Here is a 21,991-nt window from a genome sequence, read left to right as displayed (position 1 = left end):
TGGGAGCATAGAAGAGGGGAGTTTTCAAATTGTTGATAAAAACCATTTGCCAATTAAAGACTGACAATTAGACAGCATTTTATTTGACGGGAGATCCTTTTTGGTCAAATCCAACTATTATGAATCCAGCAGCAGAATTCAGATGCGGGTCTTACGCAACCAAAGCAGGTGTCACTGAGATTGGGCAATTAAACTCACACGATTTCCTCAGTTTTCCTTTTATACTGAGTGCCTTCCTTTAGGCATAATCACTGAGTAACTATTTTCATCACATTCCCCAAAATACAGAAATCAGAAGCGACAGTGCAGAGTGCGGGTGACGGCAAAAACCCACCAGCCTCAGCAGGAAGGGCAGAGCAGGCGGGAGAGGCCAGGCCAAGAGAGGTGAACAACAGGACTGGGAAACGTGGTCAACAAACTATGGATGGCAGACAGGCACTGACAAGCACAGCCGCGCAAGTCTCCTGAGGGCAGGGAGTCCTTGCATGTGAGCAGCAGAGTCTGTCTGCAGAGTCAGACGGTAACACTGAACCGTTCAAAGTACCTAGTCTACAGGTGCATTTGGAACAGCATCCTGCAAGCGGAGACATCTTCCTTCTCTAAGAAGTATGTGCAAAGTGACTGTTCTCCAATCATTTCCGGAGAGGAAGTACCAAAGGAAATACAGATTGGGTATTCCTAAATTTGTAATTTTTTTCCATTTTCATGTGTATGGTGTTTATATGTGTATGCATGTTTTCATGTGCAAGGGTGTGTGTGTGTATGTGTGTGTGTGTAGGCTTCAGGCTCATGTAGGGATCATCCTCAATCACTCTTCTTATTTATTGGAGCAAGGCCTCTTAATCAAACCCAGAGTTCACCTATATGGCTAGTCTAAGAGGCCAGCTTGCACTAGGGGCCAAACCTGTCTTTGTTTTCCAAGGCTGGAATCCCAGGTCAGTCACTGTTCTTCCCTGGTCCTGGCATTACGGGTGTTCTCAGGATCTGAACTCTGGCCCTCACGCTTGTGTGCAAGTGCTCAAGCGTCCCCAGCCCCAGAGGAAGCTTGTTTTGGACCCATCTACCATACTCACATATTCACCTATGTGAGTATTTATGTATACAGAAACAAACTCTAACTCAGGTGCCACACACATGCTTTACTAACTTTAACATGAAGAAAAAACCTTTTATAGCCAGAGAAAACAAGAGGAGGTAGGGTTATTCATTTGATTTAATTTTAAGACAGCAGTCTTTTTTTTTTTTTTTTTTTAAATCTTGTAGGCAACAAAGCTTGACGTTTTTGATCCACCCCCGTACTTACCCAGGTAAGCTAATTTTACTTCTCTTTTGGCCATGGCGATCAAAGATTTTAACAATATAATCAGCTCTGAAAGCAAGCAGAATATAAAAGTTACTTCGATATCTCTCTTATTTATCCATGAATTTAAAAAATTAGGCTCTATTTCAGGTGACTTCAGTGTTCTTTCATGGTAGTTTTTTAATTTGTATTTTAAAGTTATGATCAAGGAAAAGGTTCTGTAAACTGTGATGTTAATGGGGTTGAATATTTCAACTATCGCACAAGAATTTACACTAAAGACAGTATAGTCACAGGTTAGATGTGGATACATACGCATACAACCATTATTTAAAATAGTCGTTCTTTTCTTACCCCGTTACTGCAATGAAGTTTCCTGATGATTTTTGCCAGGCAAACTGTATCGGAGCACCAAGCCAAGTCTTTTCTAGCAGGGAGAAAACACGCTAAAAAATAAACACAATGTTTACATTTTCAAAACAATTATAGATCGGCCAGAAAATATGCCAAACTTTAATCCTGCAGATGTGTAGGCTGCAGAATGAATGATGGTGTTTATTCAAAAAATAAATAACAATGAGCACCAGGTACGGTGGCATACACCTTTAATCCCAGCACTTGACAGACAGAGGGATCTCTGTTAGTGTGAGGCCAGTCTGGTCTACACAGTGAGTTACAGGTCAGCCAGGGATACAGTGTGAGACCCTGTCTCAAAACTAACAAAAAAAAATTGAACAAACAATACAATGAACAAAACAAAATCAACCAGTCAATCAAACACAAGCAGTCTGTACGGCAGATGGACTTTGTGATAGTTAGCTTTAATTGTTAACTTGATACAACCTAGAGTCATCTGGGAAGGGGGTCTCAGGGAGGGCCTGTCTTAAGTTAACTGATGTGTGAAGACCCACCCAACTGTGGGCGGCAACATTCCCTAGACAGCGGGTCCTGAATTGTATAACAGAAATGACCTGAGGACAAGCAAGTGGACATGGTTGCATCTGTTTCTCTCTCCTTTTGACTGAAGGTGTGATATGACTAGCTGCTCTAAGCTCCTGCCACTGTGTCTCCCCTGCTTAGCAGAGTGTAATCTGGAACTGTAAGCTGAAATAAACTTTACAAATAAAAGTTACAAATAAACTTTTTTTTTGCTTCCCTAAAAAAAAAAAAAAAAAAAAAAAAGTTTCTGCCAGGTACTTCTATCACAGCAACAAGAGACTAAAAGAGACCTCAAGATAAAAGAGATTATCACACAACTTCTTTCGTTTGATTGTTTTGAGACAGGGCCTCAATGTGTAGCTTTGGCTGGACGGCAACTTGCTATGTAGAGCAGGCTGGCCTCAAACTCACAAAGATCTACCTGCCTCTGCCTTCTGAGTGCTGGGATTGAAGCTGTGTGTGCTTTAAAATGTTTTCAATAGTTAACTTTATTTAAAAAATGTGTTATAGTGCTTTGTGCACACTGAATGAATTTAAACATAAGTTTGTTAATTGTGACACAGATTTAGGGGATTAAATTTAATAAAACAACTATTTAAAAATCTTGGATGATTACGACAGACCTATCTAAGATGTTTACAATTCCTTTAAAATTATCTTCTTTTACCCACAAGTTATACCTATTTGTTTTCTTTTTTCTTTTCTTTTTGAGACAAGGTTTTTCTGTGTACAGCTCTGGCTGTCCTGGATCTCACTCTGCAGATCAGGCTGGCCTCAAACTCAGAGAAATCTGTCTGCCTCTGCCTCCCAAGGTGTGGGTATCAATGCTGGCCTCACTGGTAATTTTTCTGTTGATTATATGTTGAAATAAATTTTGGAGATACTTAGCAAAACAAAATATCACAATTTTAACTGTTTCTTTAACAACCTTATAGTTTCTTAAAGTTAAAAATTCGAAATTTCACTGATTTATACTATTCTTATATCAGACTTCAAATCTAGAATACCTGGGAACATGACCCTATATGAAAAATATTAGATTTAAATTCTTTAGATTAAACAAGGATACCCTTATCTAGCTAGATGCAGCTTACACACGATTGCAACTCTTCCAATGCTTTCTGAACACATTCTGTATCCACCTCCTGAGCGCCAGTGTCCTGGGGTCACAACCTAAAGTAGAGATGTGCTATGACCCAAGTACACACAGGTTTTGTCCAGCATGGACATACACACGTACTTAAGAACATCTTACTTCTGCAACTGTGTGACTACATTGTCCGTAAACCTTACTTTATTCCCTTCACGGCAGTTCTGTCTTGGGCTGTGATCTTACAGGTTAGTTTTCTTCCACAGAGCTTTATAGCCGCTCTAGGTACAACTCAAAAATGAAGGTTACAGCTTCCCAATCTGAAACCCAAAGGTTTGGTTCTTACGTATTAGTTATAGACATTAAAGCAAGCCGCTGTAACGCTCAAGCACAGGATTCTAAGCTATAAAGAAAAAAAGTATTTCCACTTTTCTGATACATCATATCGGAAAGTCAATCACTTTTTGCAGTGAACCATGCAGAATTATCTGTCAATCCAATTGACACAGGAGCGACAGTGAAGCTTTAGGAAAGCTAAAACCATTTTAAATGAGCTTTTTCCATTTCTTTGCCAGAGCAGGGCGGGGTAGGAATCTCTGAGGTAAATCACAGGAGCGAAGAAGCTGCAGCTGTGGGATTCACAACAGACCCAATCGTAGAGAACCTTCGTGCAGGGGACGACGCACACAAGCGTGCGCATTCTCCATCATGTGTTCTAGGGACCGGGAATCTGTACACCGGACGGGCCACGGTTCAAGTTTTGGAGTCTTTTCGCTCTCTCTAGGGCTCTGGGCTACGGACTTGGCTTGCCTGTGGCTGAGCCACAGAAACAAGGCAGCTGGAGGCATCGGGTTACCTCCAGAGCGACCCTTCCCCACGGCTGAGAAGTTCGGGCATCCTCAGATCAGGCTTCTACTGAGTTCCAGAGGGCACAGGCCTCCCTCTCCGCCTGCTTTCTTTTCCCCCCATCCCTACAACCCCATCCCCTCCCTCCCGGGGAGCGTTCCTCCACCCCTCAGCACTCCTTCGGAGGGACGGGGACGCAAACCACTGAGGGTCGCGCTCCGAGGAAACCAGCGGCGGCCGCGTCTTCTCACTCCCCTGCCTTTTCTAAGTTATTTACCTTCATTTCCAGGCTCCAGGCGCACCCCCGATCTTGTAAGTGCGCAGGCGCACCAGAACTCCCCCGCCAGGCTACCGCGTTCCTGTTACCCGGGAGACCGTGCAAACAGCGACCAATCAGCGAGGGTGGGGCGGGGCTTCTCTGGCGCCTTCCGGGGAGAGATGGGCAGGGTGGGTGGTCACGTGGTGGAGGCGGGGCTAAGGCCCTGGAAGTTGGGTGTCGCGGGGGAGGGGGGGGGCGTCTGGTCAACTTCCTGCCTGCGCTCTGATTGGGTGAGAGCAAACCCGGGAGGCGGGCTCTGTGGACGGAAAGGGTCCTGTGCAATCTGACATGGAGAAGTCAGTGAAAGAGGGAGAGGATGTGGAGAAATCCCAGGGAAAAAGCAGGAGTTAGCAAGTAGGAGGCGGGCATTGGCTCCTGGGCCAAACGGCTTCTGCAAAGTCCACACGCCTGGAGAAACTAGAGTTTCATCCCTCACTTGGTCTTGCTTTATTTTATTATTTTATTTTTTGCCGTAGAGGCGGCGAGTCGTGAGAGGTCATTTTCTTTCAAGGTCGTTAAGGCAATTTTAGGTAGTGTGGTCGGGGAGGAACAGGAGAAAAAAAAATGAACTCGCTTTTAGAGTTTGAGCCTGGTAACCTTTTAAAAGGATTGGGCCCGAAGGCATTTGGGCGTCTTTACAGTGTGTTGAAACTGCCTCTTTTGCTGTTTGAAAAATGCCGTTCAACCTATCTGTCCTACACCTGTTAGGAATCTCATTTGCAGAGGAAAAAAAAAAATTAAAACAGGAACTGATGAATATGAACTTTGCACTGGGGTTTTGCAGTTAATTCTTGATTTCAGGTCCCTAATTCAAATCCTGGTTCCTATAAATCAGTCACAGAAAAGTTGACATTGAATCAACAGCTAATAACTTTCCAGAGACAAAGCACCAGTTCGGAGGTATTCACTGGTGGGTTACCTGAAACATTTAAGGAGGGAGTTTTACCAATTCTCCACAGCCTCTTTCAGAAAGTAGAAACTGGAGTCAGACCCAAAGATATTAAAAACAACAACAACAACAACAACAAAATCCCAAAACAAAACCCTCCCCATCAATATTCCTTGCAGTCATAAATGCAAAATGTCCAGTAAAATATAAGTACATAGAATTTGAAAATTGCGAAAAATAATTGCATACCAGGGCTAAGTGAAATCTACCCAACAGTATAGGATGTGTCAAGGTTTGGAAGTAATTGATTTCCTCCAGAGTGTTCACAGGGAGCCCATCGTCATTCAGATGCTGTTTATGGCCCATTGAAAGTCTTTGTTCCCACCAGCTGGGATTACACTCAGGCGTCCTGGACCCAAGTGTAGCACTGAGTGTCCAGAACACAGGGTTTTTGAAGGCAAAAACCACATCCTGGCCAGGTGTGGTGGCACACACCTTTGACTCCAGCACCTGGGAGTCAGAGGCAAGCAAATCTCTGTGAGTTTGAGGCCAGCTTGGTTTATAGAGTAAGTTCTAAGACAGCCAGGGTGGTTATTTGAAAAACCAAAACAAACAACAAACCACATTCTGGCATCTCATTTAGGAACTCTGTGTGTGTGTGTGTGTGTGTGTGTGTGTAATGCAATTAGCAACAGTGTGTGTGTGTGTGTGTGTGTGTGTGTGTGTGTGTGTGTGTGTGTGTGTGTGTAATGCAAGCCGGCAGTTAACAGAAGCTAAGATGCCCAGTTGGGCATCATGACCTTAGGTTCCTACAATAGAGTTGGGTAATTTTCCACAGGGATTCTCATCAAGGAGATCAAATTCTAGTCAAGTCTAAAATGGCCTCAGCAAGAACACAAGATGGAGCCCCCTCTGCACTGTCTTGTCCTGTTACAGTAGCAACTGGCTAGAGAAGGAAAACTACACGGTTATACCAATAGTTACAATAACAAAGCACTTGATAAAATTTAACATATGTAAAATTCTCAAAAAAAAAAAACCCTCCAAAACCAAAAAACCATCAAAAACCCAAACAACAAATGTAGGAATCTAGGGGGATTTCCCGGTTGCAAACAGTATCTCCAAAAGGTCTACTGATGACATCATACTTAGTGCTAAGAAACTTGAAAGTGTTCCCATTAAGGAACAAGGCAAGGATGTCCCCTCTTGGGACCCTTTCTCAATTCTGGTGGAAGTTCTCATTATTGCAATAAGAAGAAAAAAGGAGCATACTGATTGAAAGGGAGCATACTGATTGAAACTGTTCACAGATGACGTGATTGAGTATGTAGAAAACCTGAAGAAAAAAAAAAAAAGAAAAAAAACCACGGGAAGAACTGATTATACCCAGGCCTCAGGATACAGTCCCAATCCATAAAGATCGGTCACTTTCCTCCGTACCAGCAACGAGCAGATTTGAAATCAAAGAACGATGCCATTTGCATAAGTGCCGTCAAAGTGAAATGCAGCTGTGAGCCTAGCAACACAGAGAAGATCTGTGAAGAACAGTGCAGAACTGAGGAGGGCGAGCAGAAAGCTCAACAGGGCCTGGAGGGGGCAGAGTGGATAATGGCCCTCGCTGCCAAGTCTGAGGACTTAATCCTCAGGAACCAACACAAGGCCAACGTGATGGAAGGAGAGAACCCACTGCCACAGGTTGTCCTCTGGCCTCCTCATGCCAGCACCTGTGTGCCAACAAACACACAAATAAGTGTCATGAAAAAAGTTTTAAAGAACTAAATAAAAGGAGAGAGAGCCCATGTTCATGAATAGTAAGATTCAGAATGGTAAGATGCCACCTCCACCACCACCCCCTCCCACCGCCATTTGATCTGCAGCTTTAATGGAAGCACAAGAGAGATCCTAATCAGTTTACTAGCAAACGGGGTCTGGAGTTTCTAGGGTGAAGCAGATGATGCAGAATAACCACTCCAGTGTCAGAGGTGAAGAAGCGCTAACACCATCTGACTTCAAGTTCTACTATAAACCTACACCATCAAGAGAACGGGGCAGGGCAGGTGAGCTGCCTCAGCGGGTAAAAACTCTTCTGGGCAAGCCTGACAAGGTGGGTCTGAGCCCCAGAGCCCACGTTAAAGTAGAAAAAGATGACCACCTCCACAAAATTGTTAGACATACATGCACTAATAATGATGATTTTTTTTTTTCCTCAAGTATCTTCAGTGGACCAACAAAATGGATGGCTCAGTGAGTGAGGACATTTTCTGCCAAGTCTGGAAACCCAAGTTTGATTCCCAGATCCTACATGGTGAAAAGAGAGAGCTGACTTCTGCAAGTTGCCCTCTGACCTCCACATGTAAGCCCTGGCTCACATTCCCCATCCCCCAGTACACAAAGTAAATGTAAAATGTAAGATGTTCAAGGCTATGTGGTAGGTCTGATAGAATGGACAAATACACTGGTGGGTCATATCCCATCCCAGAGATGGGATCCAAATAGATTTAGTCAGCTGATCATTGACCAAGAACCAGAGCAGCACAGTAAAGCAGCAGTATTGTCTTTCCAATGCGTGGTGCTGGAGCTACTCTATGTCCACATGCAAGGAAATCTGAACAGAACCTCCCAAAAATGGCCTGAAATCAACTGCAGACCAAATGAAAGATGCTAAGTTGTAGATAAGACAAGATGGGAGGAAGTCTAAGTGACCTTGGGCTTGATTACTTTTTAGATACAATACCAAAGACACAATCCATAGGAGAAATAAGAAACAGAACTTCATTAAAATTAAAGGCAGGGCTTGAAGATGGTTCAGGGCACGAGGGCACTGGCTGCCAAGACTGACGTCCTCAGGTCAGTTTTTTTTTTTTTTTTTTTTTGGTTTTTTTATTATTATTATTATTATTATTTTACAACACCATTCAGTTCAACATAATAGCCACAGAATCCCCTGTTCTCCCCCTCTCGCCCACCCCTCCCCCCAGCCCACCCCCCATTCCCACCTCCTCCAGATCAAGGTCTCCCCCGAGGACCGGGGTTGACCTGGTAGACTCAGTCCAGGCAGGTCCATTCCCCCCTCCCAGACCGAGCCAAGTGTCCCTGCATAAGTCCCAGGATTCAAACAGCCAAAGCACCGGGATAAATAACCAAATGAATGGAAGCACAGGATCTATGAACCAAAGGCTGAGGGGCCCCCAACTGGATCAGGCCACCTGAACGGGTGAGACAGTCAGTTGGCTTGATCTGTTTGGGAGGCAGCTGTGCATTGGTGCCAGGTCCTGGGCTCGTTGCATGAGTTGGCTGTTTGAATCCTCAGGTCAGTTTTTGATCCTACATCATGGAAGGAGAGAACAGAGTCCTGTAAGTTGTCCTTTGACGGTCAAATGCTCGAGTGCATGCACACAATCGAACATACACAAGGGCATGCTGTGGAAACATTTGTACACACACACACACACACAAATGTAATAAAAAGTGAAAAGAAAGAAGGCAATGATCTGCCAGTGACATCATCAAGAGAATGAGAAAACAAGCCACAGACTTGGAGAAACACTTGCAAAAGACAGGCCTAATGAAAGACTGATACAGAAAACAAAGACCTTTAAAAGAAAACAAACAACCTGATTTTAAAACGTGCAAAATCGTGTCTGACCAAACTTCTAGCTAGAACAGCCCCACAGATGACAAATGTCTTAGTTAGGGTTTCTGTGGCTGTGAAGAGACGCCATGACCATGGCAACTCTTATAAGGAACACATTTAAGTGAGGGGGCTCGTTTACAGTTTCAGAGGTTCAGCCCATTATCATCAGGGTGGGGAGCATGGCGGCGTGCAGGCAGATGAGGTGCTGGAGGAACAGCTGAGAGTCCCACATCTGTCAACTGAGACACTGGGCATAGGAAAACTGAGCATAGAATATCTGAAAGCCCGCCCCCACAGTGACACGCTTCCTCCAACAGGGCTGTACCCACTCCAACAAAACCACACCTCCTAATAGTGCCACTCCCTATGAGATTATGGGGGCCAATTACATTCAAACTGCCACAAGTAAAGAATAAAAGTTCAGCATCAAGCGTTATTAGGAGATCGAAAGTTGGAACAAGCACTGTGGTCACATGCCTGCTAGAATGGTTGACACCCAGACAGCACCAGATGCTGGTGGCGATGTGGAGCAGCTGGACCTCTCATTCACTGCCGTCAGGGACGAAGAGTGGTGGATTCTTTGGTGACAGTTTGGCAGTTTCCTAACAAACTAAGTGTGCTCTTAACATGTGACCCAGCACCCGTATTCTTTGTATCTACCTGAACAAAATGGAAACATACCATACCAAAACCCAGATGCAGCTGTTTATAGCAACTTCAGTCATAATTACTAAAATTTGGAGGAAAGCAAGATGTCCTTCAGTAGGTGAATGGGCAAATAATTCATGGTATAGGAGAGTAACACATATAACAGCTCTGATCCTTGAAACATATGAAAAGAAAGAACTTGGTCACAAGAAGAGACATGTTATAGGAGTCCATTTAGATTATCTCTCCCAATAAGTAATTCTGTAGACAGAAAAATAGTGGTGTGTGGGTATTTCTGAGATGTGATGAAAATTTTAGAAAATTACATGGTGGTGATGGCTTCACTATTCTGTGAATATTGTATATTGTATACTTCAAAATGGTGGATTCAGTGGTGCATAAATTTCATCTCAAGTAAGCTATAAAAAACTGGCAGGTAGGGCCAGCCATGGTGGCATGAGCCTTTAATCCTCAGGAGGCAGAGGCAAAGTGGGTCTTTGTGAGTTCAAGGTCAGCCTGGTCTACAGAGTGAGTTCCAGGACAATCAGGGCTACACAGGAAACCCTGTATTGAAGGACTAAAATAAGAAACAACAAAAGAAAACAAACCCAAAAATCCAGTCAACCAACCAAACAACTACCCCTGCACTCCTGCAAAAACAAAAACAAACAAACAAACAAAAAAAAAACTTGCAAAAGCTTCATAAAACCTAAGGCAAAGGATTTCTAAGATCTGAGCAGCTAACTTGAGTTTTCATTTGCAAAAATAAAATTGTTACAAATTGTAGCACGCTTGCTCAGTAAAATCATAATTTCTCTATCTAGTTGTGATGTAGTAGGCGGCATTCCTAATTTATGTTACTTAAAGAATATCAGTGGCAGACTGTAGAGAGGTAGCTAAGAGCACTAGTTGCTGTTGCAGAGGATCTGGGTTCAATGCCCAGGTACCCACACAACAACTCACAACCATCAGCAGCTACAATTTCATGGGATCTGACATCTTCTGACCTCCCTGGGCACCAGGCACCCAGGTGGTGCATAGACATATGCAGACAAAATACCCATACATATAAAATAAGGAAATTAAATTTAAAATAAAAGAAAAAGAATATCAGTGAGGAGCAGCTTCCAAATGTGATAAAAATGGTGACAAGCTTATCCCTCCTTGTGTTAAACACTCATTAGTATTTAGCTAATTAGCTAATAATTAGCAGCATGGCCCAGCAGGTAGGGGCGCTTGTGACCAACTCTGATGACCCGAGTTCAATTCCTGCTTCCCACATGGTAGAAGAAGAGAGGAGAGAATCGGCTCTTGTAAGTTGTCCTCTGACTTTCACACTCAAGTTGTGACATGTCCCTACCTCAAACAAACAAAGGCAAATAACAAATGTAATTTTAAAGAAAGAAAAATTAAAACATACACAAGAAGAGACAGCATGGAGATGGAAAGGTTTTCTTGGTGGAAAACAGTGTTTACCTGGGCCTTATTTTGAGACAGGAGATTACTGTGATGCCCAGAATGGTCCTGAACTCCTGGGCTCAAATGATTCCCAGTCTGTGCCTCTTGAATACCAGTGACCACACATGTTCTGCACCCTGCCTACTTTAATTTTTTTTTCAGTAAAAGAATATTGTTTTGTTTCACAAGATCACACAAATACCACATTCATATCAGTAGCTGTAAATAAGAGTGGCAGGGTGGTATGTGTTCTACCACAAAGGTTAAAACAGGGTATTTAAGAAGCAAGATACATGTCTCTATGTGCAGAAGCTGAATGGCAAATTTTCAGCTTCCTCCAGTAGGGTCCAATAGACTTTCAATCAACATGAAAACAGGTTAGAGTGATTTTAACATCTGTTCTTGCATGGCCGTCTTACGATTGCAGTTTTGTGTTTGGGCTCTTTGTGATTGTTTTTCTGTGTGACTCCCATGGGTGTAGTGTTTGGGTCAAGATGGCTCGTGCACATGACCTCAGATGCTGGCTGCTGGCTGAAGAGGCCTCCTGGAGACACTGGTGACAGCTTCTTCACTTGTGGCCTGCTTATAGGTGGCTTCTCCTTGTGACTTGGGCTCCTTCGAACACAGTGGCTGGATTCTAAGGCAGGGCATCCCTGTCCTATAAGTGAGTCCCAGGAGGCAAAACTGGAAGGCCCCAAAGGCAGGAGGCCATGCCCACCATGTCCTATTGGTTAAGTGGTGTGAGCATCTAGCACAAATTCAAAAAGAGTGAAAATAATCCGGATCTCTCTCTCTTTTTTTTTTTTTTTTTTTTTTTTGGTTTTTCGAGACAGGGTTTCTCTGTGTAGCTTTGCGCCTTTCCTGGGACTCACTTGGTAGCCCAGGCTGGCCTCGAACTCACAGAGATCCTCCTGCCTCTGCCTCCCGAGTGCTGGGGTTAAAGGCGTGCGCCACCACTGCCCGGCCTAATTTTTTGTTTGTTTGTTTTTGTTTTGTTTTGTTTTTCGAGACAGGGTTTCTCTGTGTAGCTTTGTGCCTTTCCTGGAACTCACTTGGTAGTGCAGGCTGGCCTGGAACTCACAGAGATCCACCTGGCTCTGCCTCCCGAGTGCTGGGGTTAAAGGCGTGCGCCACCACCGCCTGGCCGGATCTCTTGATGGGGAGAACCACAACGAATTTATGGTCATCTTTACCACAGGTACCGACAGAAATCAGAAGCAATGTAGTGCAATGAGTTCTAAACTTTTTGCTTTTTGTTTTTTGAGACAAGGTGTCTTTTTGTAGCCCAGGATGTCCTGAAACTAACTATGTAGATCAGGCTGGCCCCAAACACACAGAGATCTGCCTGCCTCTGAGGCCTCTTGAGTGCTGAGTGCTGGGAGAGTTCTGATGGTTTTTTGTTTTTGTTTTTGTTTTTGTTTGTTTGTTTTTTGAGACAGGGTTTCTCTGTGTACCACTGGCTATCCTGGAACTTGCTTTGTAGTTTAGGCTGGCCTCGAACTCACAGATCTGCCTGCCTCTGCCTTCTGAGTGCTAGGATTAACGGCGTGTGCCACTACTATCTGGTGAGTTCTGATCTTAACCAGATTACTAGCAATCTCTTTTTCTCAAGCAGCAAAGATTCAGAATATGTAGTTCTGTAGTTCCAAAGCTCGAGGGAGGTAGAAGCAGATAGATCAGGAGTTCAAGGGCAGCATCCACTCTAATAATTTGGAGCCCAGCTTAGGCTGTGTGAGACTCTATCTCAAACCAACAACAAAAATAAAAAGAACTGAACTCTCAAATGGAAGAAAAGAATAGCTTTATGAATCAGAGTAGAAGCGTACCTTAATAAAACCCCAGAAAGTCAGAGTGAGAACATTCTAGAAGTTGCCAGACTGAGCATGACAGGTGTGGATGTGGACATATGTGATTGTCCCTCCCACTGCACCTGCCAGGCTGCCCCACACTCTCTGCGTGTCACCCATCTGCCTCTCTGAACACAGTCTCCTAAGAGTCTTCCTCTCAGTCCTGAACCAGTTCCATTTGGTTTATGTCTTTATTTGATGAAAAATAGTTACCCGGGCGGTGGTGGCACACACCTTGAATCCCAGCACTTGGGAGGCAGAGGCAGGTGGATCTCTGTGAGTTCAAGGCCAGCCTGGTCTACAGAGTGAGTTCCAGGAAAGCCAGGGTGACACAGAGAAGCCTTGTTTTGAGAGAAAGAGAGAGAGAGAGAGAGAGAGAGAGAGAGAGAGAGAGAGAGAGAGCGCGCAAACCAGGTTGCTACACAGCCATTGTTGGGGGACAGCATGGCAAGAAGCGTGTACCCTCAGTGGTGAATGTTTTCATGTCACAGGTCAAGAACTCCCACAATCACTTATGTCATCCCATCTCCAGATAGAAATACCAAAGATTGCAATGAACAACCTTTCCCTCTTACTGGTAAGCCACCACTGGTAATAAGCCAACAACATGGCTGTCACCATCAACCACAGCCTGTCAGAACAGTTCCGTTGCTACGGAATGCCCATCTGAGAGCAGGGCGGAAGACTCGGGAAATGCAGCGGAGACAGTTACAGCCAACGTGACGGATGCTGCAATGGCACACTGCACCAGCCTCCAGTGCGTCCCACCAAGGACTTTGGTCATGAGCCGGCAGTGCAGATCCGGTGTGACGTGAAGAACAACCTTGCATTGTCTGTGCATGTCACGAGGCCAGTACAAGCTGCAAGGGCACATTAGATGGACCCACGGCCCCTTGTTCCGTCTTGAGTGTGAAAACCCCGAAACTGATCAGTAATAGTCCAGAGAAGCAAGTAATGGGCAGCTCTTGTAAAACCTGTGGCTATCGAGGCACACTTGGCACATGTCACAAATCCTGCGTAGTCTTTCTCAAAACACTGCCTGGTGATAATGGCAGTGGCACAGGAAAGGGAAAGAGAGAAAAGAAACAAAGAAAAGGAATAGAAGGAAAAGAAAAGAAGAGGAAAAAAAAAAGAAAAGGTCAAAATCGCCTGGTATCCATCTGTGAGGCACCCCCCCTCCTCCAGATGAAATCAGTCCTTCTCACACTATAGAGGAAGAAGTGGAGGATTGAGGGGGTAGACAGACCTGAGCAAGCTCAGAGCACGGGAAGGGTGGAATCGGTGTCCTCGGAAAGGCTGACAGTGATGATTTGGAAAGAACCGTGGAAGAACGAGTCAACATTCTGTTTGATCCACTCATCCTAGGCACACTGCAGCACAAAGACCGGGTAGAAAAGCTATGGGCTGCCTGATTCTGACTGAAGTTCTTTCTAATGAGAAGATCAGGGAATAATTTAAGAGATGGCTCAGCAATTAAGAGCACTGCCTGTTCTTCCAGGGGACCCAGGTTCGGTTCCCAGCACCCACACAGCCGCTCATGCCTCTAATTCCATTTCCAGGGGATCATATGCCCTTGTTTGCCCTCCATGGACACCAAGCATGCATGCAGGCAAACACACACAGACATAAAAAAATTTTTAATTAAAGAAAAACAGAAAAACCCCACAGGCACAATCATCTTATATTTTTGTCACAACAAAAACAAACAAAACAAACAAAAAAGCTCAGTGGAGCCTTCTTTGTGGACCGAAGCAATTAGGAACAAGACGTCATGCTCGGCTCAGCTCCAAGATCCACATATCCTGAAGGATGTGTATGGCGCAGACATAGGTCTCAAAAGAACTTGCCAAAGCAGCGCATGTCACTGTTGAACCATTTGTAGAATGTGGTTGAAGGGGAGAGGAAGTCTCTGGTGGGGAAGGTGGGAACTCTGATGCCGTGTGTCTAAAGACTTTCACTGGATCAGCGGCTGAAATCACGGAGTCTCACCACAAAGAGGATGGTGCTGATACTGATGCCATTCAAAAGTATGGATGCCCCTGAGTAAGATGATTTAAGGCTGCAAATTCTTCCCCCATCCTTAGCCAGAAGTACAGCACGTACGCCCTAAAGCTGAAATGGCTAATGTGCTAAACTGGCCACTAAAAATCTCTTATTGTGTGTGGTCTGTAATTAAGCCTGAGTAGACATCCCAGCAGCATCCATATCAATGAGCAGATGCAGTGGGCTTATTTATAGCACGCTGCTTTTGGGGAAAGCTAGTGGTGGACACATTTAGATGACATTTCTATAGTTATAAAAATGAAGACTTGATTTGGGACTTGATTTTAGTCGTTCTTCAGATTTAGGGCTCTGGATGGCAAATGCTGAAGTAATTGGCTCCTTTGGACAACGCTGGGCCATCATTTAACCTCATGGGGCCCCTGTAGCCTGGCAGTTTTCATACAGAGTTCTTCAGGAGACTATGAACACAGAATCACTTGTAATGACTTCATTCTGACATTAAGAAATATAGCTATAGCGGGCGGTGGTGGTGTACGCCTTTAATCCCAGCACTCAGGAGGCAGAGGCAGGTGGATCTTTGTGAGTTCGAGGCCAGCCTGGTCTACAGAGTGAGATCCAGGAAAGGCGCAAAGCTACACAGAGAAACCCTGTCTCGAAAAACCAATAAATAAATAAATAAATAAATAAATAAATAAATAAATAAATAAATATAGTTACCCTTAAAGTTTTACCTCCAAGCCCTCAAATTAGCGTCGATTATTTTTGCCATACTGAGGTAGATGGATAATCAAATAATAGTGTGACATCATACCAAGAAATTACCAAGAAATAAAAATGACCAGAATATCCTATAAGTAAAATTTCAAAAAATGTTTATTTGTATTTTATATGTATGAGTAGTTTGCCCACATGTATGTATGCTCACCATTTATGTGCAATTCCTCTGGAGGCCAGAGGAATCCCCTTGAACTGGAGTTGCAGATGTAAGCTGGCATTCAGGTGCTGAGAACTGAACCCAGGTCCTTTGCAAGATCAGCAAGTGCTCTTAACTTCTGAGCCATTTCTCTAGCCCTCTATAAAGAGTCTTAAAAGTAATCTTTGTTTTTTGAGATAGGTTGTAATGTATCCCAGCCTGCCTCAAACTCACTATGTAGTCAAGGGTGACCTTGAACTTGTGAACTTTGTATACCTCAAATCCCACCTCCCAGTGCTGGGATTGTAAGTGTTTAATTACTTCTGGGAAAGCAAGTTTTGAAATGTGGGCTTGTGGCTTTTCAGCTCATATAAACACTTCCCAAAGGGGCTGGAGAGATGGCTCAGTGGTTAAGAGCACTGGCTGCTCTTCTAGAGGTCCTGAGTACAATTCCCAGCAGCCACATGGGTGGCTCACAACCACCTATAGTGGAATCTGATGCCCTATTCTGACATAATGTCAATAGAGCACTCGTATACATAAAATAAATAAATAAACACTCCCCAAGTATTAATCTTTGGAGTCTTGTGCAACATAGGTCAGATGAGCCAGGAAAATTATTACAATAACAAACCAATATTTTATGCATATTTAGTGATTGCTTTGCCCTGAGAGAAAAACCTAAACTCTGAGGTGTGACTAATGACAGAGAGAGGGGGAGACTAGAAAAGATGTGTGACAAAGAGCATGCTTTTTAAACTTTTACCCTTAAGTTATAGTTTTAAGATGTTTAGAACTGTCAGAGTTAAAAGGCCAGAGCTGGAGAGATGGCTCAGCTGTTAAGAGCACTTGTTCTTTCAGAGGACCCAGGTTTAGTTCCCAGCACCATCTGTAACTCACAACTGTCTGTAACTTCAAGGGAATCTTGTGCCCTCTCCTGGCCTTTTCAGATACCAGGCATGCACATGCTATGCAGACATACCTGTATCAAAAAGAAAAATCTCATAAAATAAAAAATAAATACGTCTTCTTTTGGTTTATTTCATTTTATTTTATGTGTATGGGTGTTTTTTGCCTGAATGTGTGTCTGTGCACCACAAGCCAGTTGTGAGCCAATATGTCAATGCTGGGAATTGAACCTGGGTCCTCTGGAAGAGCTGGTAGTGCTCCTAAACACTGAGCCATCTCTATGACCCACCCCCTTTTTGTTTATCTTATTTAATCTTTTGTTTAAACCAGAAATTAGTGTAACTGTTGATGTGTCCATGTGCATGGAGGTTAAGATCTCTCTCTCTCTCTCTCTCTCTCTCTCTCTCTCTCTCTCTCTCTCTCTCTCTCACACACACACACACACACACACACACACACACACAAATTCAGCAAGATTCCTGACTCTAACTGAGTTGTAAATGTTTTTAAAGAAGGAGCCTTGTGGGGGGAAGGAAAGATGGCTCAGAAGTTAGGAGCCCTGGCTATTCTTCCGAAGGTCCTGGAGTTCAATTCCCAATACTCACAAGGCACCTAACAACTATTTGTAGTTCCAGTTCCAGGGGATCCAATGTAGTAGAATATTTTAAGGTGTGTTACTTTTGTTTATGTTTTAACTTTGTGAAGCTGTGTTACTGTGCCTGTGTAAAACAACCATCAGGTTTAATAAAGAACTGAACAGCCAATAGCCAGGCAGGAGAAAGGACAGGTGCAGCTGGCGGGCAGAGAGAATAAATAGGAGAAAAAAATCTGAGAGGGAAGATCTAAGATTGAGCAGCCAGAGGAGGAGGACTCCAGGGTCCAGTCACCCAGCTACTCAGCAAGCCACGGAGTAAGTAAGATTTACAGAAGTTAGAGAAAAGGAAAAGCCCAGAGGTAGACAGGATAATTTAAGTTAAGGAAAGCTGGCTAGGAACAAAGCCAAGCTAAGGCCAGGCATTCATAATTAAGAATAAGCCTCCGTGTGTGATTTATTTTGGAGCTGGGTGGCAGGTCCCCTAAAAAAGAGCAAAAACCTCCAACAGCAATAATCCAATGCCCTCTTTTGACCTCTGAGGGTGAACAGACATACATGTAGATAAAACACCTATATAACAAAATAAAAATAAGTCTGAAAAAACACACACACACAGGGATAGTCTCATGGGAATTTATTAGAGTACTATTTCTTCTATTTTTAACCTATTTTTGAAGTTTCTATAGTAAAAGTTATTTGAAAATAACTCAGTTCTGTTCAGTTCAACACAGAAGCTATTTTTTTTTAAATTCCATTTATCGAGTGTCTTGCTTTATAGCTGACTGTAGTTCACTATAAAGGAAATGCCAAGCAGAGAGTGGAGAGTTTAGTAATGATGGCATGTGGAGACGTGGAGGGATTCAGGGAAAGCTCTACAGCATTCAGGATTCAGGGTGGGCTTTGAAGAGTGGAGAGGGTTTGAATGGACAGAAAGGAGATTAAAAAATATTTCAGTGAGAGCAACCTAAATGATTAAAAAAAAAACAAAAAACCAAAACCCAAAATCCAAAAACCAAAACCCAAAACCCAAAAACCTCGTGTTTCAGAGGACTGATACTGGGCTGTTGGGAGTGTGGTTTGGGAGGAGTCTGAGCACTTTGCTGAGGAGTCTGGCCTGTATTTCTGCAAGTGAGGGGTTTGAGGTAAAAGAGTGATGTGATTTAGACATGTGTTAGAGAAAGAATTTTTTGGGCTGTGGTTGCAACTCAGTAGAGTAAGCTTGCCTAGCGTGTGCAAGGCCCTGAGTTTGATCCCTGGAACTTAGGAAGTAAATAAATAAATGAAATTTCCCTTTCTTAAAAGTGAGATTATTGAGGTCTAGTTGATACACAATAAAATACACTTGTTTAATGTATAGAATTTGAAGAGTTTGGACATATGCACATAGATGCCTGTGAAATCTCTTATTTGTTCAATGTATAGAACTTGAAGAGTTTGGACATATGAACACAGATGCCTGTGAAATCTCACATTCAAGGTAACAGACATCAGAAACATAAGTTTAATTGCAAATTAAAAAAGGTCTGCATGGACAAGACATGGAAGACACACTAACCAGAGTGCCATTTAAGAGCATTCAAGCTGGGCATGGTGTTGCTCGCCTTTAATCCCAGCACTTGGGAAGCAGAGGCAGGTGGATCTCTGTGAGTTTGAGGCCAGCCTGGTCTACAGAGTGAGATCCAGGACGGGCACCAAAACTACAGAGAAATCCTGTCTCAAAAAAAACAAAAACATACAAACAACAACAACAACAACAAAAAGAGTTTGATAACAGCCTCATCTGCATAGCAAGTTGCAGGTTGACGAAGGTTACCCAGTGAGACCCTGTCTCAAAAAAATGTAAAAAAGAATGTATAATGTTATTTTTAAGATGTGCTACATTTTTTTTAATGCCATGGAACATTTGTTTAATGATGCAAAGATGTGCTGCATTCTTTTATGTTGCATTTGTTTAACTCTGTGAAGCTGTGTTACTATGCCTGCCTAAAACACCTGATTGGTCTAATAAAGAGCTGAATGGCCAATAGCCAGGCAGGAGAAAGGAGAGGCGGGGCTGGCAGACAGAGAGACTAAATAGAAGGAGAAATCTGGGAGAAAAAGAAGAAAGAGCAAGAGAACAAGGAGAGGAGGACGCTAGGGGCCAGCCACCCAGACACCCAGACACACAGACAGCCACGGAGTAAGAGTGAAAGTAAGACATACAGAAGTAAGAAAAGGAAAAAGCCCAGAGGCAAAAGTAGGTTTATTTGGGAGCTGGGTAGCGGCCCCCCAAAAGAGACAAAAGAGCCCCAAGAGTGAAAACAAACAACAACAGAAGAACATTCAAATGAGAATGTGAGGAGTTTGTCAGAGCATGCAGTGGAGATGAAGGATTCTAGAAATTGCCTGGGGAGAAAACTTGATTTAGGATTCGAGATGACTGTTCTATCACCCACATTTGTATTAACTGTATTTCTTTTTAAGGTGCCATGAGTCACATAACATAAATTAACTGTTTGGTACTGTTTTTTCTATCTGAAAGCCTTTGCAGAGGGACTTTTCTGATCCACGCGGCTTTCCGTGGAGTTCATGCATGGTTCAGCTTTCAGAGCGACTAGAACTGTGTTTTCTGGAGCTGCCTTATTTATGGGTTCGTTCACTCATTTATTCCCTCCCCTTCATCTGTCCTGCCGTCACTGTGTGTGCCCTCACACAGTGCTCCCTCACCCCCTTTAAAAGAAAGAAGGAGAAATGGCTTTCTCGTGGTTTCTCATGTTTGTGAACCCGTCATCTGTTGGTGGCACACGTGCGAAGCTTGAACCATCTTGTGTAATATGCTTTGCTCCCTGAGATGTCTGGGGTTCGTGAGCAGAGCGGCCATGCAGATGTGCTTTCACAACAGACTCTGCTAGGGAACGCTCCTCGGTGGCGGAAGTTTCCTCTCCCTTTCACTACTACAAATTCCGAAAGATCCTAACTTGTGTTCTGCATTAGAAGGAAAAAAAGATGGTGGTGTGATGTTTAATTTAGTCTTGTGGACTTGATAGCATTTTGAATCATGTAGGAAACACCCCTCTGGGCATGTCTATGAGAGTATGTCCAGAGATGCTCACGAGAAGAGGAAGTACCTCCCATCAAAGTGGGTAGCCTTTCCAACGGGCAGCACAAAGGCCAAATCCTAGAGGAAACTCTAACTGCCTCCTTGAGAAGCTTCATGTTTCTCAGTGTGTGGGTTTTCTTGCTGTAGTGAACCATAAGCCACTCTCCTCCAATGATGTGTAACTCACTACAGGCCACTGGCAATATTTTACTAATGTATAAGTACAAGTTCATACGCAATAGGTTCTTCATAGATAAATCTTCCTTCTTATGTATGTGATGCTGATTTTTGGTCTTAAAAATAAGAATATGTATATGTATATATATATATATATATATATATATATATATATATATATATATATATGACTCAATTTTAGTGATCTATGGTATTGAGGAATGTATGGCCCCGTATTTTAAAGACCAAATATGTATAATAGATTGTCCTTTGTACTCAGCGATAGTTCAGGTGTGGTGGTAAGTGTTGGGTAGTTGTACATAAGAAAGTGAAAATACTGTGATGGTTTGAATGAGGATGTCTGTAGTAGGACTTTCTGTCAGGCCGCCGGCTCCCAAATAATGACGCGAAGACTTATTATTAATAATGAAAGCCCAGCCCTCTGTTTAGGCTTGTCCCACTAGCGCTTATAACTTAAATTAACCCATATTTTTAAATCTACATTCTACCACATGCTTTTACCTCTCTCCGGTTCTTTGTGCCCAACTCATTCCGCATCTCCGTGGTGTCTCCTGCATGCCTCCATCATCCTCTTCCTCTCTCTGCCCGGAAGTCCCGCCTATCTCTCCTGCCTAGCTATTGGTTATTCAGTTTTTTATTACACTAACCACAGCAACACATCTTCACGTAGTGTACAAATATTCTGCATCAAACACCACCCCACCCCACCACCACCACCCCGCCCTGCCTGCCCCATAGGCTTCGATGTTGGTGTACTTGGTCTGTGGCTGATGGAACTGTGTGGGAGTGAGCTTCCAGGGTGATAAGCCCAGTACCATTCCCAAAGCTCTCTTGTTTCCTGTTTGCGGTTTGCCATGAGAACACTCAGCTGCTGCCCCGTCACCTCACCTCGCCTGCCTGCCCCTGGGCTTCCCTGTAAAGGACTCTTACCGTTTGTAATGGACTCACTCTCCTCCCTCCGGAACTGTGAGCCCACAATAAAACCCTCCCTCTGTAAGTTGCCTCAGCCATGCTGGTTTATCACAGCAATAGAAGAGCAGCTAATCCGTTTATAAACACATAGGAAAACCCACATATGTGTGCTATGTCAAGGGACTATAGGTAGACAAGTTTAATGAGGTTTTTACATTTTACACACAAGTGGGTTTGTACTGAATTGCATACTTAATTCTCTATTTTTGTGTTTTGAGACACGGTTCTCATGGATCCCAAACGGGCTTTGAGTTGGCCATATAGCTGAGAATAACCTAGAATGTCTTGATCCTTTGGCTTCCACCTCCCGAGTGCTGGGATTACACGTGTGTGTCACCACACCTGATTTAA

General features: G+C 43.5%; 1 protein-coding gene across 2 annotated transcripts in view; it reads right to left on the bottom strand.

Moving 5' to 3' along the window:
• Positions 1-21,256, bottom strand: part of Wdr19 (WD repeat domain 19) — an 82,956-nt gene extending 61,700 nt beyond the window's left edge. The window contains exons 1-3 of one of the 2 annotated variants that reach the window (XM_042286023.2): positions 21,170-21,256; positions 1,655-1,746; positions 1,304-1,369 (exon numbers count right to left, since the gene is read on the bottom strand). In XM_042286023.2, coding sequence (XP_042141957.2) covers positions 1,304-1,369; positions 1,655-1,746; positions 21,170-21,205 — 194 coding nt within the window. In that variant the 5' untranslated portion in view covers positions 21,206-21,256. Of the gene's footprint in view, positions 1-1,303; positions 1,370-1,654; positions 1,747-4,452; positions 4,570-21,169 lie in introns of those variants that run through there. The other variant, XM_006974601.4, reaches the window with a different exon arrangement.
• Positions 21,257-21,991: the final 735 nt, after the last annotated feature.

The sequence above is a fragment of the Peromyscus maniculatus genome, chromosome 10 (genome assembly GCF_049852395.1).
Source record: "Peromyscus maniculatus bairdii isolate BWxNUB_F1_BW_parent chromosome 10, HU_Pman_BW_mat_3.1, whole genome shotgun sequence".
In the NCBI taxonomy this organism is placed as follows: domain Eukaryota; kingdom Metazoa; phylum Chordata; class Mammalia; order Rodentia; family Cricetidae; genus Peromyscus; species Peromyscus maniculatus.
The sequence above is the reverse complement of the archived record's forward strand: the minus strand, read 5'-3'. Positions and strand labels throughout refer to the sequence as shown.